The sequence below is a fragment of the Chaetomium tenue genome, assembly GCF_020726465.1.
Source record: "Chaetomium tenue strain MPI-SDFR-AT-0079 chromosome Unknown F5144scaffold_4, whole genome shotgun sequence".
Taxonomy (NCBI): domain Eukaryota; kingdom Fungi; phylum Ascomycota; class Sordariomycetes; order Sordariales; family Chaetomiaceae; genus Chaetomium; species Chaetomium tenue.
The window spans coordinates 2617610-2632555 of NW_027117332.1; the positions used below are offsets into that span (position 1 = coordinate 2617610).

A 14946-nucleotide genomic window follows, 5' to 3' on the forward strand; every position below is an offset into this window, starting at 1 on the left:
CTGATGTATGTAGTCTAATTATGTTGCAGTTGTAGCCCGACCACCTCTTGCCGTGGTTTAATGCGCTCTAGAACAAAGAACTGCAAAGACAACAACATGAAACGGACCAAAAGCAGAGTAATGCCTCAAATCTAATGCTCAAATAGGAACCCAAACTCCTCCCGCTCTCTTCGGCATCCGAAATCCTTTGCAGAACGAGGTATCCCTAACAGAAAATGCCGGCCCATCAGAGTAAAACCACACGCCAGTCTATCAGCGCGCAACCCACACCGACAACCCAACGCCCCCTCCCTCAGTTAAACGCCTTATTCATAGCCTGGTGCGCCAACTCGACCCCCAAAAACGTCGCCGCATTCGCCGGCACCGCCCTCGCCAGCGCGGGCCCAAAGCCCGGGAAAAACGCCTTATACCCGCCCTTCGCATACAACCCCTTGACCACCCCCCCAATCGTGACATTCCCCTCCGCCGTCTGCAGCCTGCTCTTCACCGTATCGATCGGGAACACGGGGATCCACATCGCCACGCCCGCCGCCGCGCCCGCGCAGGTGACCGCCGGCAGGCTGAGCTTGCCGCTGGGCTCGCCGGTGACGGGGTCGCGCGGGGTGAGCATGCGCTTGATGTACTCGTAGGCGGCGAAGTAGGCGGCGGAGCCGGGCCCGTCGCGGGCCAGCGTGGCGGCCGACCCGCGGAACACGGAGCGTACGCCGCCCTGTTGGTATAGCTGCCGCACGACGTCCACGCCGCCGGAGTATTTGGGCTTTTCGCCGGGGGCGAGCTTCTTTTGGCCTTGGACTTGGAGGATGACTTTGACGCGCTCGAAGGGGGCGGTTATGGCGGTCATGGGGATGGCGGAGAAGAAGCCCGCGGCGGAGATTTGGGCGATGGAGAGCGAGCCGTCGGGGGAGACGGTGCTGGTGGAGCGGACGATGCTTTTGCCAAGGTCGTAGCCCCAGAAGGAGACGGCGACTGGATGGAGGGGGGAGGGGAGTTAGTGGGGGAGGGTGGTTAATAGGGGGGTAAGGGGGTGGACATACACATGGGGGTGACGCCCACCAGCGGGGCGGAGACACCGGCGTATAAGCCCCGGCGCAGACCGTCCTTGGCCACGCTCTTCCTGACGACGTCCATGGCGCTCGAGTACACGCCCTTCTCGGCTGTCTGCAGGCGCACCTTGACCAAGTCGAAGGGGTGGCCGACCACGACGGCGCAGATGCCGCCGAAACCGCCCGCAACAAAGGACCGGAGCTGGGCAAAACCTGCCGATGTTACTGTCTTGGCCTCGGCCTTGATCTCAGCCTTGAGTTCCTCCTTGCTTTCTGGGATGTGGGGCAGCTTCTCGGAGACGGCGTTCGGGAGGGACGACTGCAGCTTCTGGTTGACCGCCGCGGCGGTGGTCCCGGATTGTGATGGTGACGAGGCCATTGCGCCGGTGTTGTGATGATTGATATGGGGTTAGAGGTGGTGCGGAAGGCTGGTGTTAACTCAGGATCCCGACGACGGGTTGTCTTCCCCCTCCTTCTCTTTGCGCGCGCTTCTCTGTGTCGTGTGTAGCCGAGCTGTGTCCGTATTCAGATATCTTCGAGTGTTTGTCTGCTATTTCTGGTTCCAAAGACAGTCGGTATGGCGAGAGAAGTGATTGCAGTTGCTCAAGACAAGTTGATTTGGGTTGGTGTTGATTTGTCTCAAGGGAGTTGCCTCGGAGTTGGGGCGCTTTCGGTGGGGTTTTGAGACAACTTTCGGCCCGTCGCAAATGTTCAGCCATGAACGTCACCCGTCCTGGGTTGGAACCTCGGCAAAAAGGAAACCTTGCCCCGCCTTCGCTTGCGGGAGGAATTCTGACCCCGAACCAAGAAGGAGGACTTCTTTACCACCACACCACCCCTCATGATCGTGAATAAATCGCGCTTCTCTTTCCCATCAACCACCCTAGAGAAATCCCCTTGCCTGTTCGTGCCTGTTCGCTCGCGTGGCCAACTAACCAACTAAACAATTAGCCACTTGCCCCTCTCCCGTTACCCCACACAGATCAGTGGACCTCCTTGCCCCAAGCGTTGAATCTTGAATGACGGTTTTCCGGCATCATGGGTTTAGTTAGTCCCATTACCACTATTACCAATTAAAGGTGTCGTGACCTTCCATCCATCTAGCCGTCCCGGGCGAAAGCATCTGCACCGGGCGGGCGGGTGACGAGGGTGTTGAGCCTGCTAAAAATGATGGGTCCGCGCCAGCTTAAAGCGACAACCCAGACACCAACTGCGATTCGTAAAAATAAGGTACGGACGCCAAGATCGCCCCCGGTTATTGGCATGTGAATGCGCCATTTTGGAGATGGGGAAGACGGCATTTGCCACAAAGAGTGAACCTCTTGTTCCATCCATCCCTAACCCTCTCCCAATCCCGTGATACACACAACCAACCACCAAGCTGTCGGCAATGAAGAAGAGGGACATGGGGAGCAAAAACATTGCGGAGAGCTTGATTAAATGGAGCTGTGTTAGGTGGTTGAGATAGCTTCCCGTTAATTATAATAAGGTAACTAAGTCGCAGTGGGCGGTCGACCAGGGGCGCCGAACTCACACCTCGAGTAGATCATGGTGTGATGTGTAAGAGTATATGCGTGGTTGGCAGAATGGTTTGATGATGGCGGCGACCAGTATGCTGTTCGGCTGAGAAAATAGATAAAATTACAAAAAGCTCACCGTCTAACCCTAGTTACCACGCAACTGAGGGGTAGGCGGCTACGAAAACCCCTGGGGGATTTTGCATCGTGGGGAGACCACGTCTCGAACCCGTAGTGTTTCCCTTAACCCCCCAAGTTGAAACCGCTGCGGCACCCGTGGCGGTACTTGGGAGGTGGGTGACAGTTGACCAGTTGGAACTTCTATATCTAGTGCGGAAGGGCCAGAGTTGGGATGGCGGGAAGGAGCAGCGAGAAGTTCAGATGAGAAACGCTCATACTGAGCGGGAGCTAGGCGGCTTTGATATCAACTACGAGCTAGGGTACCTAACTAACAACAGGAAACCTGGCTTCGTATGCTCCATAGTTCGAACGACCCCTTAGTACCTATCAACAGTTGCAATGCCCATAGAGGCAACAGATCTCCCCCATCACCAAATCACGGCAGATGCGATGCCAGCTACCCAAACACCCAATACTCCCACAATCGTACACCCCTAGCCCGAACCCAAGCCGGTCACGCCCTCCCCCCCTTCAAAAAATGCTTGTACTATGCGTCGACCGATGCGCCTGCGAGAGCGGGCTGCGCCCAACACCACACCAACAGCTCGCATCCCCCTCCCGCTCCACCTGCAGCGTGGCATCAATATTATGCTTGAGCAGATAACTCCTCACCCGATCCCGCACATCGTCCATATCCGCCCCCCGCACCGCCACCACATGCATGACACCCAGCAACGCCCCCTCCCCACCCGCGTTACGATCATCAATCCAAAACTTAGGCGCAGCATAACCGACGACGCCGCGCAGGCCGGTGATGCCGGACAGGGTGTCGCGCAGGGAGTACTCGATCTCGGGCGGCACGGTGAGCAGCAGGCGGCGTGCCGACGACTTGACCAGCGGCAGGGCCGAGAGCAGGATGAGCACGGCGATGAGGAAGGAGGCCAGCGGGTCCCACCCGGACCACTTCCAGAAGTGCGTGAGCACGGTGGACACGATGACGGCGGCGCTGCCGAGCGTGTCCGCTAGTACGTGTAGGTAGATGCCGTACATGTTTTCGTTGTCGTGCGAGTGGGTGTGGCCGTGGGAGTGCCCGTGGGAGTGTCCGTGCTTCTCGTCGTGCGAATGATCGTGGTCGTGTCCGTGGTCGTGGGAATGGTCATGGCCACCGCCGTGAGTGTGGCCGCTGCTGCATCCGCCATGTGAGTGGCCATGGTCATGCCCATGCCCGTGGTGGTGGTGCCCAAACGCCATCATGCCCACCAAGTTGACCAGCAGCCCCAGCGTGCTAACCACAAACAACTCCCCGAGTCTCTTGGTCTCCCTGCCCTCGTATATCCGCTCGCACGCCTCCGTCATAATCTCTACACTGATGAGTATTAGAAATACTCCATTACCGAACCCACTCAGGGTCTCGATCTTCCCGAACCCGTACGGAAACCTCTCGCTTGGCGGCCACTTGCTAGCAACGGCCGCAAACAAACCAACCGCTAGAGCTACGCAGTCGAAGAACATGTGTACACTGTCACTCAGAAGGCCAAGTGAGTCCGTCACATAACCGTAAAACGCCTGCACCATCATAAATGCAAAATTCAAGCTGCACGGAGGAAGGTTAGCTAAACATTCCCCCACCATTTCGGTACAGCCCCCAAAGTACGAACCTCATAAAGTAGAATATCCTCCTTGAATCCTTATTTGTCACCACCGCATGCAACAGCGGCCACCTCGGTGTGTACCGGAGCAGCAACCCCGTAAATTTCGACCTCGGCCCCGAGTGCTCATGGTGGTGATGCGAGTGCGAATGCGAATGTGAATTTGCCCTCGACCGTGCGGCCGTAGGAGGTTCATAGACGCCGGCCGCGTCGAAGCTAGCGTCCGTGGGCGACATCAATGACTTCCCCCCGGGCGTTGATTCCATCCTCCAATGCCCGCCCGACCCTGATGGCGGAGGGACGTTGATCGGCACGGGGACGTTCGAGTTCGCTCGGAACTGTGTGTGGTTGCTGTCGTGGTGGTTGTGGTTCCGGGTATGGGAGTGCGCCCGCGAGTCTTTGCGACTCCGCGAGGGACTCAGCGAGGTCAAGGACGATGTGTGGGAGTGTGAGTGTGAGTGCGAGTGCGAGTGCGAGTGTGAACCGGCATTTTCCCCATGGTGATGGTGTTGGTGAAGCGCCGAAGCGGGGAGAACATATGAGGAGGCCATTGTGTCCCGTCGCGACGAAGCTCGGGGGGGCGGACTAGTTCGAGAGGGAGAGCAGCCAAGGCGCGGGGCCTTGATTCGTAGGCTGCAGGAGTGTCGGCACTCCTACTATGATCGGGTCACCTGTCGGTGGGCATCGGAGGGCTTGTTGGGGACGGTCGGGGTAGGTAATTGCTCCGTACGCGCTCGATTAAATAGGTACGCGACCGGTTCCTCGTGCTGTTTAACAACAACGCATTAGCGATGCTGGTTCGACTGCCGAAGCCCGACAAGAGCAACAACGCAGCAGTACCTACTCAGGTGGCCTAGGAGGCTCAAAATGGACAAATAATCACCAATTGACCAGTCCCATGGATCTGGGTGCTCAATGTTTCTCCGGGGCGCAATTGGAGAGGGAGGACGGCGCAGTCGTTTCGAGTTGGTGGTCCGGATTTGTTGATGTCAAAGTCGTCAAGGAGCAATGCCAACACCGCCCGCTGTGGGCCACGCTTCCACAAGGTTGTTCAACTTGTCCCTCTTCTTTGATGCGCCCCTGTCGCGGTCACCGTCCGCCGCTTTTCCCCTTCTGACCGCTTACCCCCTGAGCCTGGTGGAGAAGGCTGCAGCATACAGATAAAGTAAGGGTTTGATTGGCTGTATGCACGAAATCTAGGCGGGCCCATGTCAACCCCGGAATCACCAAACACCCTGCAACCCGATAAGCCGCTTTAATATGGGGCCGAGATTAGCTGGCCACGACCAGAGCAAACGCAGCTTCCATCGGAAGTTGGGACGAGGCTGATGGTGTGAAACTTCTCAAATACAAGGCCGAGATTGAAGACGTCAGAAATACCGTTTAAGACCATCGATTCACAGCATTTCGTGTCTTTTTGCGGGTCACTCCGTTGCAACACTTTCTGACTGCCACGTTGCTGAATTCGACCTCATCAAGACAAACGGCGCGGACAAGTTGTGGCGATGCGAAGATGATTTCTTTACTAATTCACTCTTTCCTTTTTTTCGTCTGGTGTTTGAGCGCATTCCACATGTACCTCCTGTACGGCCTCACAAAGTATGCGAAACCCGAGGCTGGCTCGCCCAAAAAGCCCGTTTCTGTCCATATTCTTGTTCTGGGAGACATTGGCCGTAGTCCGCGCATGACATACCATGCCCTGAGCATAGCCAAGCATGGAGGCAAGGTAAACCTGATAGGGTATCTCGGTATGTGCTTCTCAGCAGCGGTGAAGACAAAATTGGCTAATGTGACACAGAGACCTCCCCTCACCCTGATGTTGTCAACAACCCCAACATCACCCTCACTGCACTCCCCGCCCCTCCACGCAGGCCGCCGTCCATTCCCTTCATTCTATTTGCGCCCTGGAAAGTTCTCCATCAATTCTACCATGTCTTCAACATCCTCGGCCGCACCCTCCCACCAGCGGAATGGATCCTCGTCCAAAACCCGCCAACCATCCCTACCCTCGCCATCGCCAGCTGGATCAGCACCTACCGCAACAGTACATTTATCATCGACTGGCACAACTACGGGTGGACCATCCTTGCTGGCACCCGAGGTGCCAACCACCCGCTCGTCGCTCTCTCCAAACTCTACGAATGCCACTACGCCCGCCTGGGACACCTCAACCTAACCGTAACCCACGCCATGGCACGCCAGCTCCGCCTGCCACCCTACTCCACCAGAGGGGCCATGGTAGTGCTGCACGACCGCCCCGCCGCCATCTTCCAACCCATCACCTCCCCGGCCATCCGAAAAGAAACCCTCACCCGGGTCCTCCCGCCCGCCGAACAAGACCTCATCCCCACCATCCTCTCGGGCGACACCCGCCTCATCGTCAGCAGCACCAGCTGGACGCCCGACGAAGATTTCTCCCTCCTCCTCGACGCCCTCGTCGAATACGCCAACCCCCCACCCACCGACACCACCGCCCGAACCCCCCTCCTGGTCCTCATCACCGGCCAAGGCCCCCAAAAAGACCACTACCTCGCCCAAATCGCGCACCTCACCGCCACGGGCCAGCTCCCGGGCATCCGCATCGCGACGGCCTTCCTCCCCTTCGCCGACTACGCAGGGCTGCTCGCGTGCGCCGACCTCGGTGTGTGCCTGCACCGCAGCAGCTCCGGGGTGGACCTGCCGATGAAGGTGGTGGACATGTTTGGGGCGGGTTTGCCCGTGGTGGCGTACAGTAGGTATCAGAGCTTTAGGGAGTTGGTGAAGCAGAGGGTGAATGGGAGGGGGTTTAAGACGGCGGGGGAGTTGGCGGGGGTTTTGGTGGAGTTGTTGGGTGGTTGCAGGGGGCAGTTGGAGCGGTTGAGGGAGGGGGCGCTGAAGGAGGGGGAGAGGAGGTGGGATGAGCAGTGGGATGAGAAGCTGGCGGAGTTAATGAGGTTGGTGACGTGAGATGGTGGGAGGTTGTCATTTGGTGGGCAAACTAATGTATGGGGTTAAGCTTTTGTCTTGTTTTGGTATGGTTTTCTCTAGTTTAGGTCTTCGCTGACCTTGACCCTGAACGCCCAAGCCCTGCGATACTCATACTTCCCATAAAGCGCTACTGTGTCTTTTACAAGCCGCCCTAAGCAAGGACACCCAATATAGAGCCTCCCCTTAGCCACCCCTCGCTATTATTCCTGCTATCCATATTTACGTCTCCACGCTGCCTCCCCAAGGGGCTTAATCCTCCCCCAAGCTCTCCCTCACGCACTTCCGACACCGCCTCCTGAAATCCTTGTTGTTCCCCTCCCGCTCGTCACGCAACATCCTTGCGGCCTCGACATTCGCGGGGCTCTCGTCGTTGGGGTCCTCGAACAGGCTGATCACGCTCAGCAGAATGGTCTCGGGGGTCTGCACGGGGCTCCACCGCTCGCTAGCCGCCTCGTAGCCGTACTTATCCTCCTCGGGCGGGTGCAGGATGCTGATGCAGAGCTCGCCGTTGGGGTAGATATTGGGATGGAACGGTATCGGTGTCTGGAACACCATCTTTGGGGGCATGAGGGGGTACGTTGGGGGGAAGGTGAGGTGTGCGCGGAAGTTGCCTCCTGGAGGTGGCGCTGTTAGCGGCAGGCTCGCGCGACATAAGAGGGTGGGGTGAGTAGAAGGGAATAAGCGCACCGCCGTAGTATTTACAGTCGTCGTTGATCATTAGCATGACCTCCCACTGGAAGACATTGTTGTCGTTTACCAGGCCGCACGAGATGCCGGGTAAGTCCTTGGCTGACTGCATTTGCTTCAGCTGCCGCGCCAGCAGGGCGCCGGAAGCCGCCGAGCTTGTCGATGAGCCTGACATGATTGCGTGTCGGTGAGGAAGGCGGTTTAGTGCTCTGTATGTGGAAGTAGAGATGGCACAAGCACAAGAGTCCCGAGAGCAGTCCCGACGCAATCGGACCCACCTTTTAGAGACCCGCCTTTGCCCCGCACCACCTCTACCCCACGCTGCCGCTCGTTACCGCTGCCGCTTTGCCCCACCAGGTCTGGCCGCTCGCACGACCTCGCCTTGGGCATCATTGACGTACTTCATAGACATCATCGTGATCAGGCCACTGTTCGTCCGCAGGGAACGCTCAACTCTCGGGACCATGTTCCGTCGTTGAGGCTCGCGGTTCGGGAAACCCGCACAAGACTAAATCTGAATGGCGTAACTATTCAAAATTTCAAATTGAAATGCCACACCATAGCAAACCTTCTTTCCATGTTGACAAGTTCCAGGGGTTGGTTAAATATCCAGAGGGCCGTAGTTACTTCGTACTTTTATGGTGATACCAGCGAAAGCCATGCGTACCATATGAGTTTACCTCTCCTCCTCCATTCTGTATTATGATTTAACAACCAGTTATTCTTCCTTCCATAAATCTAATCCCCATTACCACATCTAAGGCCTCTTCATTTTCGCTTTCATATCTTACCATAATAGCAAGGAAAGGGACGGTTGCCAGACCTTTCCATTGTTATTATTCTCTCCAGGAACTGTTTGAAAGCTGGCTGCTCGGGGTTCAGCGTAACTTGGAACATTTCCCAAGCACGAAGAGTCTAAGAGATAGAGATGCAACACATAACTGTGTCCCGATCCCCCAAAGGGGATACATCTATATGTTGCCATGCCCACATAATGATATTGGCTCACAGCTGACCGCAATATCCGTCTTAAGTATCTCAGACTAAAATCAAATGCGCCTTGTTCGTTGAATGACCGGCTACTGGCCCACCAGTTACGCAAATATTCCCGTCGCCTTGATACTTTCCAGCCATCCAAGGCGATTATCCGTGACTGAACCCTTCTGCCCAACAGGAAGGGGGTACGGGGCATCTTTTATCCAGTATCAACTCTGTGTGATAGGTGCGGGTAGTTCTCTATTAACATTTTTTGTACGTTATTCCGCCAACAAGACCCTTTGAATGACTTACATGCCATGAAACTTCTGATCGTAACCGGCCTAGGTATTGAACCGACACCTGTCTCCGGCCACACGGTTTCTGTTCCGTTAGTTCGAAAAAGAAAACGCGAACATGTGCCCTAAAGGAATAGGTGGTAGGAGCAACGCGCCGCTAGCTAGACTAAGGTATCTCGGTATTCTGTTCAAGACGCCTTTCTCGAGCCTTAGCTTGCAGGGCGGCATGCCATCCTTTCAGCTTCGTCTTGGAGCTCCTCGCCCAGTCTGATAGGCGCGCATCCATCAGCAAGTCTTTCACGGACCGAACTCTCATGATTCATGGGCGAGCCAAGACTCGGCTGAGCGTCAACCTTGCTGATCGGTTCTCACTTATCGCGGCTCAAGGTCACCTGTATACCCAAGAAGTGTTGTCGTCTCAAGGACGGATAGGGAATCCTCCGCAATGTGACGGCGAAGCCGGGGACTCGGACCGCAGTGTGAACATTTTCGCAGGGAGGGCCGATTTCCGTTAGCGCCTGACTACGAAGTTATCTACTTGGGATTGGTGGCTTCAGAAGGCAACATCTGCCAAGAGAGATGCAATATAGGGTTCCCCAGTTTGGCACGGCTACTACGCCTCGGTTCCGGTCTTTTGAGCTTCGCTTAACGCTTTGCACCACAATCCGCGGGGAAGCGTTGCATCGAGTTCAACGCTTGTACACAAACTCCCGATCCTGCCGCTGACTTTTGCGTGCCGAGACTACCATGTTTTCAGGGGCGTGATTGTTGGGTCAACAGATCCCAGATGCGCGCCTATCGAGATGCAAGGAACCATCTCGCGATGGAACTCCTTTGGGAAAGAGATGTGAAACCGTCTTTGAGCTGGTGATCTTTGACGGAATCAAATGCCGCATCTCATTGCCGAGGATGGGATTGAGGTCTTGGAAGTTGTTGAAGATGGCAACTGACAAAAGCATCCCCCGTATCGGCGGCAACGCCAAGGATAGAACGTCGTGATGCTGGCGATCTCCTATATAACGACCGGATCTTGTCGAGAACAAGGGGAGGATGAGCAGCAGAGCGGCAAGGAAGAAGATCGATTCTCCCTCTACCCCTGAACCTCTTCGCATCCCAACTCTCTCCTGACCAACCCGCCGACATGCAACTCACCAACCTCGCCCTCTGGGCGGTTGCGGCCGTCCAGACGGTTCAGGCGCACTACCGCTGGAGCAAGTTGATCGTCAACGACCGCCTGACCGGCGACTGGGAGTACATGCGCGAGAACAGCAACGGCATCATGCCGACCAAGCAGTTCATCCAGGCGAGCGACGACTTCCGCTGCAACTCGGGCTCGTTCGCCAACGCGGGCCGCACCGGCGTGTACAAGGTCAACCCCGGCGACAAGATCGGCTTCCAGCTGTGGTACTACGCGACCATGCAGCACCCGGGCCCGCTCACCATCCACATGTCCAAGGCCCCCAACAACGACGTGCGCAGCTACCGCGGCGACGGCGACTGGTTCAAGGTGCACCAGATGATCATCTGCAAGCCCCCGTCCAACGGCTACCTGAACGACCAGGACTGGTGCACCTGGGACCAGTCGACCGTCAGCTTCACGCTGCCGCGCGACACGCCCCCGGGCCAGTACCTGGTGCGCGTCGAGCACATCGCCCTGCACGGCGCCAAGGACGGCCACACCGAGTTCTACTTCGAGTGCGCCCAGATCGAGGTCGGTGGCAGCGGCACCGGCCAGCCGGGGCCCATGGTCAAGATCCCCGGTCTGTACGACTCCGAGGACCCCGCGCTGAGGTTCTGGATCTATGGTGTGCCCAACTACCCGTACACCAACATCGGAAAGCATTCCGTCTGGACCGGCGGACAGTCCAATGGCGGCGGGAACTCTGGAGGCGGCGGAAACACCGGCGGTGGCGGCAGTGGAAAGGCGCCTCTGTATGGGCAGTGTGGAGGCAAGGACTGGACAGGGCCGACGTCTTGTTCCGAGGGGACTTGCAAGGCTAGCAATGAGTGGTACTCGCAGTGTGTCAAATGAGCGAAGTATCCGGAACGGGAGGCCACTTGAAGTAAGCTTGTGATAAGATGGGAGTCTGTGCCCTTCAAGGTACTTGGAGATACTAGGTAGTTGTATTAGGTACCTAGGTAACCGAACACTCTGCCTGGTATTGTTGCCTCAGCGGCCATACAGTTTCCGCGCAAGGAAGAGTAACTCGCCTTTACCAAGCTCCCTAGAAGAGCGCCCGGTCCACTATACAAAGCCAGGGTGACCACAACCAGTGATTGACGACATAACCCCGTGGCCCTCGTTCCCTTCTTGAATTCGATGTTCGTTGTTGGTTGTCTAAAGATAGGGTTCCGAGACTAGAAAGGTTGTTCGCTGAGATATAGCTGTTTTCGCGCTTCCTTATGCTGTTTTTGATTCCCGCCCGCATCCTGCCGTAAGGTGTGCAACCACCGAACCTGAACTCCAAACACCGCCCTATGGTTGGTATCTTCGCTCACATAAACCAATGCGAGCTTTTATCCGTAAAAGCAATACCCAAAAAATGACCAGCCCACCCCCTTACTTCTTCGTAGCCCCGAATCCTGTGAACCCCATAGCCGCCATCATGTCGTCCTCGTCATGTTCGCCCTCGATCCGAACATCATCCCCATACTCAGTCTTGACCTTCACCGCAGCCTCCTTCTCCAACCTCTTCCGCTCCTCCGCCTCCTTCCGTTTCCGCCTCTTCTCCTCCCTCTCCTTCTCCTCCTCCTCCTTCCGCACCTCCAACCTCTCCGCCAGCGAAACAACCTGCTCCCTCTTGCGCTCCTGCTCCCGCTCCCACAGCGCCTCGATGCGCGCGTGCACCTCCGCAGCCGTCGCCTTGCGCACCTCGCCCGTAGCGCCTATGCTCCGCTGGTGTTGCATGCTGTTGGTATGCTCGATCCACTGCAGGTTGTCCTTGAAGGTCAGGTCGCAGGCCTCGCAGTAGAAGCCGGCGCCGCGGCCGCGCTTGCCGACGCCCGCGCCCGCGGGGACCAGCGTCGACGTGCCGACCAGCTTGCTAAAGTCCTGGGTGGCGTTGCGGGCCGTGGTGAGGGTCTCGCTCCCGTCCATCGGCTTGTAGTATTTCTTGCCCGCCATCTTGGCCTCCCATCGCGCCTTACGCTCCTCCTTCTCGGCCGCCTCGCGGTCTTTGGCCTTAGCTGCATACTCGTCGAGGTCGTACTTTTTGCGAAAGTCGGTGTCGCCGGCCGCCTGGCCGTATGCCGATTCGTTTTTGGGCATGGTGGGCGGTTGCTGAGGATCGGTTTGGTTTGGGCCGGTGAGCTTGTCGCGGGTTGAAAGACGAACACGCGATGTCTCGGCACGGCACATGCATGCGCCATACCTATGTACCCATGCCTGTAGCGAGCACCCCGATAATGATAAATGACCCCTGTCGGTTGTTCACTGGAAATTTTGGCGGGGCAGTTTTGGCGGGGTAAATTTCGAGCGCTGTTCCTTTTACTTCTGTTCTAAGCTCCTCGCTTCGACAAGATAACACGCATTTTCTGGAAGACAAAATGTTGTATTTGGTTGGCCTTGGCCTTTCTGACGAGACGGACATTACTGTCAAGGGTCTTGAAGTCGTGAAGAAGGCTTCTCGGGTGTACCTCGAAGCCTACACCAGCATCCTGCTTGTCGACCAGTCCGTCTTGGTATGTAACCGTTCTTGTATTTCTTCTTTCTTCTTTTTTTTTTTTTGCCAAATCCAGGCTCAGCTAACGCTAATGCGCAGTAGGAATCCTACTATGGCCGCTCCATCGTAGTTGCCGACCGTGAGATGGTCGAGTCTAACAGCGACGAGATCCTCCGCGATGCCCAAAACGTCGACGTAGCCTTCCTCGTTGTCGGCGATCCCTTCGGTGCGACGACCCACACAGACATGGTCCTCCGCGCGCGCGAGCTTGGTATCCAAGTACGGACCGTCCCCAACGCGTCCATCATGTCGGGCATCGGAGCGGCTGGGCTCCAGCTCTACAACTTTGGCCAAACCGTCAGCATGGTGTTCTTCACCGACAACTGGCGCCCGGCCAGCTTCTATGACCGGATAAAGGAGAACCGAGACATTGGCTTGCACACGCTCATCCTCCTTGACATCAAGGTCAAGGAGCAGAGCCTGGAGAACATGGCCCGCGGCAGGAAGATCTACGAGCCGCCGCGCTACATGTCCGTCGGCACCTGTGCTCAGCAGATGCTCGAGATCGAAGAAGAGAAAGGGCTGGGAGCTTATGGGCCTGAAAGCTTGGCCATTGGCGCTGCGCGAGTGGGCGGCAAGACGGAGAAATTCATCGCCGGCACGCTGAAGGAGCTCTGCGACGCCGATGAAGAACTTGGGCCCCCGCTGCACAGCATGGTGCTCCTGGGGAGGAGGACACATGAACTGGAGCATGACTTTGTCCGCGAGTTTGCTATCAACAAGGAAAACTGGGATAGGATATGGAAGGCCGAGTACGAGGGAAAGCAGTAAGTCAGTCAATGTGATTGATCCTATTATACAAATTCGTTCAAGAAACAGCTGGCTCGACGCCAAAACCATGAGATATCCATCCAGCACTGGGTTCATTCAATTTGGCCTCCCCAACCGACACCCACCTAATGAGACGATCTCCACTGGATCACCTCTGCGGCACTAATCTCGCGCAGCTTGGTCACCGACGCCGGCTTCCCCGTCACGGCCGCCTGGGCAACCTGGGCCATCTGCCCGATTATACTCTTGGAAGAGATGGCGTAGTGCGCCGTGGTCATCTGGACCCGGATGATGCCGATGCGAGGGTCGTTTACCCCCCCGTCATGGACACCGTCGCCCAGGTCTCCCAGCCAGGCCTTGAGGTGCTGGGTGTAATGCTTCTGGACGAGGGACCGGTCCGTAACCACATTGGCTGTGCCGCTCACCGACGCCCAGTCGCCCGCGTAGTTGAGGAAGCTGATGTTGATGTGCGAATCACTGGCGATGTCAACCGTCTTGCCTGACTCGGTGTTTGTGTGGAAGAGGAGGTCGATGCCGCCGCTTTCCTGTAAAGTGTTTGGTTAGGGGGACAATCGCTTTGTTGCTTGCGCTCTTAGCGGATTTTACGTACTTGGGCTGCCAGTGCCATACATCTTGACACTAGGTTTCCGGAACCGGCGTCCCGGGTGGTCATCATCCCAAACTTGCAATGCGTCATGAAGTTGCTGAGGTCTTGGACCTTCTGATCCAACGGCACATCCTCGTCGGCGTTGGCCTCCTTGTAGGGATCGGCGTGCTTCACTGAAGCCTCGGTCTGTTGTTCCGCCATATTGGGTATGGAGCCTGTTCTTTCTAGTTGCTTGTTTGTTTGTTGTTATGTGCTGATGTGTGTGTTGTCGTGTAAGTCGCTACGCTCTCGACCATTAAAGGCAAGGATAAAGTGTTGAAGCGGGTTGCCGTATATGTATTCCCATTCAGACCATGATGTAAACCTTTGAGCATGCCATCACCATAACGTGGGTCAGCAGGTACTGACGTCAGACTGCAGGAGGAACAAGTCATATCCGTAGTGGCGATTCTAGGTAAAAGCAACCATCTTATATGTGCAAGAAGCCCAATTATGCATCCAGCGTGGTCTGGCAGGGCCTCGCCACCGGCAATTGAGGGTAGATAGGTTTTCGAGGCCTGTTACCTCTAATAAGTTATCCATATGTAGC

General features: G+C 56.6%; 8 protein-coding genes across 8 annotated transcripts; 3 read left to right on the forward strand and 5 right to left on the reverse strand.

Moving 5' to 3' along the window:
- Positions 1 to 94: 94 nt before the first annotated feature.
- On the reverse strand, positions 95 to 1813 carry F5144DRAFT_241693 (mitochondrial carrier domain-containing protein). The gene is made up of 2 exons (XM_066783367.1): positions 1035 to 1813; positions 95 to 966 (listed from the first exon to the last, which is right to left on the reverse strand). The coding sequence occupies exons 1-2, from the start codon at positions 1420 to 1422 to the stop codon at positions 293 to 295; spliced, it is 1062 nt and encodes a 353-aa protein (XP_066643258.1). The 5' UTR covers positions 1423 to 1813; the 3' UTR covers positions 95 to 292.
- Positions 1814 to 3211: 1398 nt separating this feature from the next.
- F5144DRAFT_592950 (cation efflux family-domain-containing protein) lies at positions 3212 to 4880 on the reverse strand (the record flags this gene model as incomplete). The annotated part of the gene is made up of 2 exons (XM_066790410.1): positions 3212 to 4274; positions 4339 to 4880. 2 exons carry the CDS (start codon positions 4878 to 4880, stop codon positions 3212 to 3214), a joined length of 1605 nt encoding a protein of 534 aa, XP_066643259.1.
- A 962-nt stretch (positions 4881 to 5842) lies between these two features.
- On the forward strand, positions 5843 to 7275 carry F5144DRAFT_592951 (glycosyl transferases group 1-domain-containing protein; the record flags this gene model as incomplete). Its single annotated transcript, XM_066790411.1, has 2 exons — positions 5843 to 6077; positions 6128 to 7275. 2 exons carry the CDS (start codon positions 5843 to 5845, stop codon positions 7273 to 7275), a joined length of 1383 nt encoding a protein of 460 aa, XP_066643260.1.
- Positions 7276 to 7545: 270 nt separating this feature from the next.
- Positions 7546 to 8158, reverse strand: F5144DRAFT_602868 (ubiquitin-conjugating enzyme E2; the record flags this gene model as incomplete). The annotated part of the gene is made up of 2 exons (XM_066791240.1): positions 7546 to 7910; positions 7984 to 8158. 2 exons carry the CDS (start codon positions 8156 to 8158, stop codon positions 7546 to 7548), a joined length of 540 nt encoding a protein of 179 aa, XP_066643261.1.
- Positions 8159 to 10152: 1994 nt separating this feature from the next.
- F5144DRAFT_241786 (glycosyl hydrolase family 61-domain-containing protein) lies at positions 10153 to 11553 on the forward strand. Its single transcript, XM_066783368.1, has one exon. The coding sequence runs from the start codon at positions 10399 to 10401 to the stop codon at positions 11287 to 11289; it is 891 nt and encodes a 296-aa protein (XP_066643262.1). The 5' UTR covers positions 10153 to 10398; the 3' UTR covers positions 11290 to 11553.
- A 264-nt stretch (positions 11554 to 11817) lies between these two features.
- Positions 11818 to 12525, reverse strand: F5144DRAFT_592954 (uncharacterized protein; the record flags this gene model as incomplete). Its single annotated transcript, XM_066790412.1, has 1 exon — positions 11818 to 12525. The coding sequence occupies one exon, from the start codon at positions 12523 to 12525 to the stop codon at positions 11818 to 11820; it is 708 nt and encodes a 235-aa protein (XP_066643263.1).
- A 278-nt stretch (positions 12526 to 12803) lies between these two features.
- On the forward strand, positions 12804 to 13750 carry F5144DRAFT_548132 (tetrapyrrole methylase; the record flags this gene model as incomplete). Its single annotated transcript, XM_066787507.1, has 2 exons — positions 12804 to 12938; positions 13022 to 13750. The coding sequence occupies 2 exons, from the start codon at positions 12804 to 12806 to the stop codon at positions 13748 to 13750; spliced, it is 864 nt and encodes a 287-aa protein (XP_066643264.1).
- Positions 13751 to 13875: 125 nt separating this feature from the next.
- Positions 13876 to 14641, reverse strand: F5144DRAFT_649603 (uncharacterized protein; the record flags this gene model as incomplete). Its single annotated transcript, XM_066792972.1, has 2 exons — positions 14361 to 14641; positions 13876 to 14295 (listed from the first exon to the last, which is right to left on the reverse strand). The coding sequence occupies exons 1-2, from the start codon at positions 14556 to 14558 to the stop codon at positions 13876 to 13878; spliced, it is 618 nt and encodes a 205-aa protein (XP_066643265.1). The 5' UTR covers positions 14559 to 14641.
- Between the last annotated feature and the right edge of the window lie 305 nt (positions 14642 to 14946).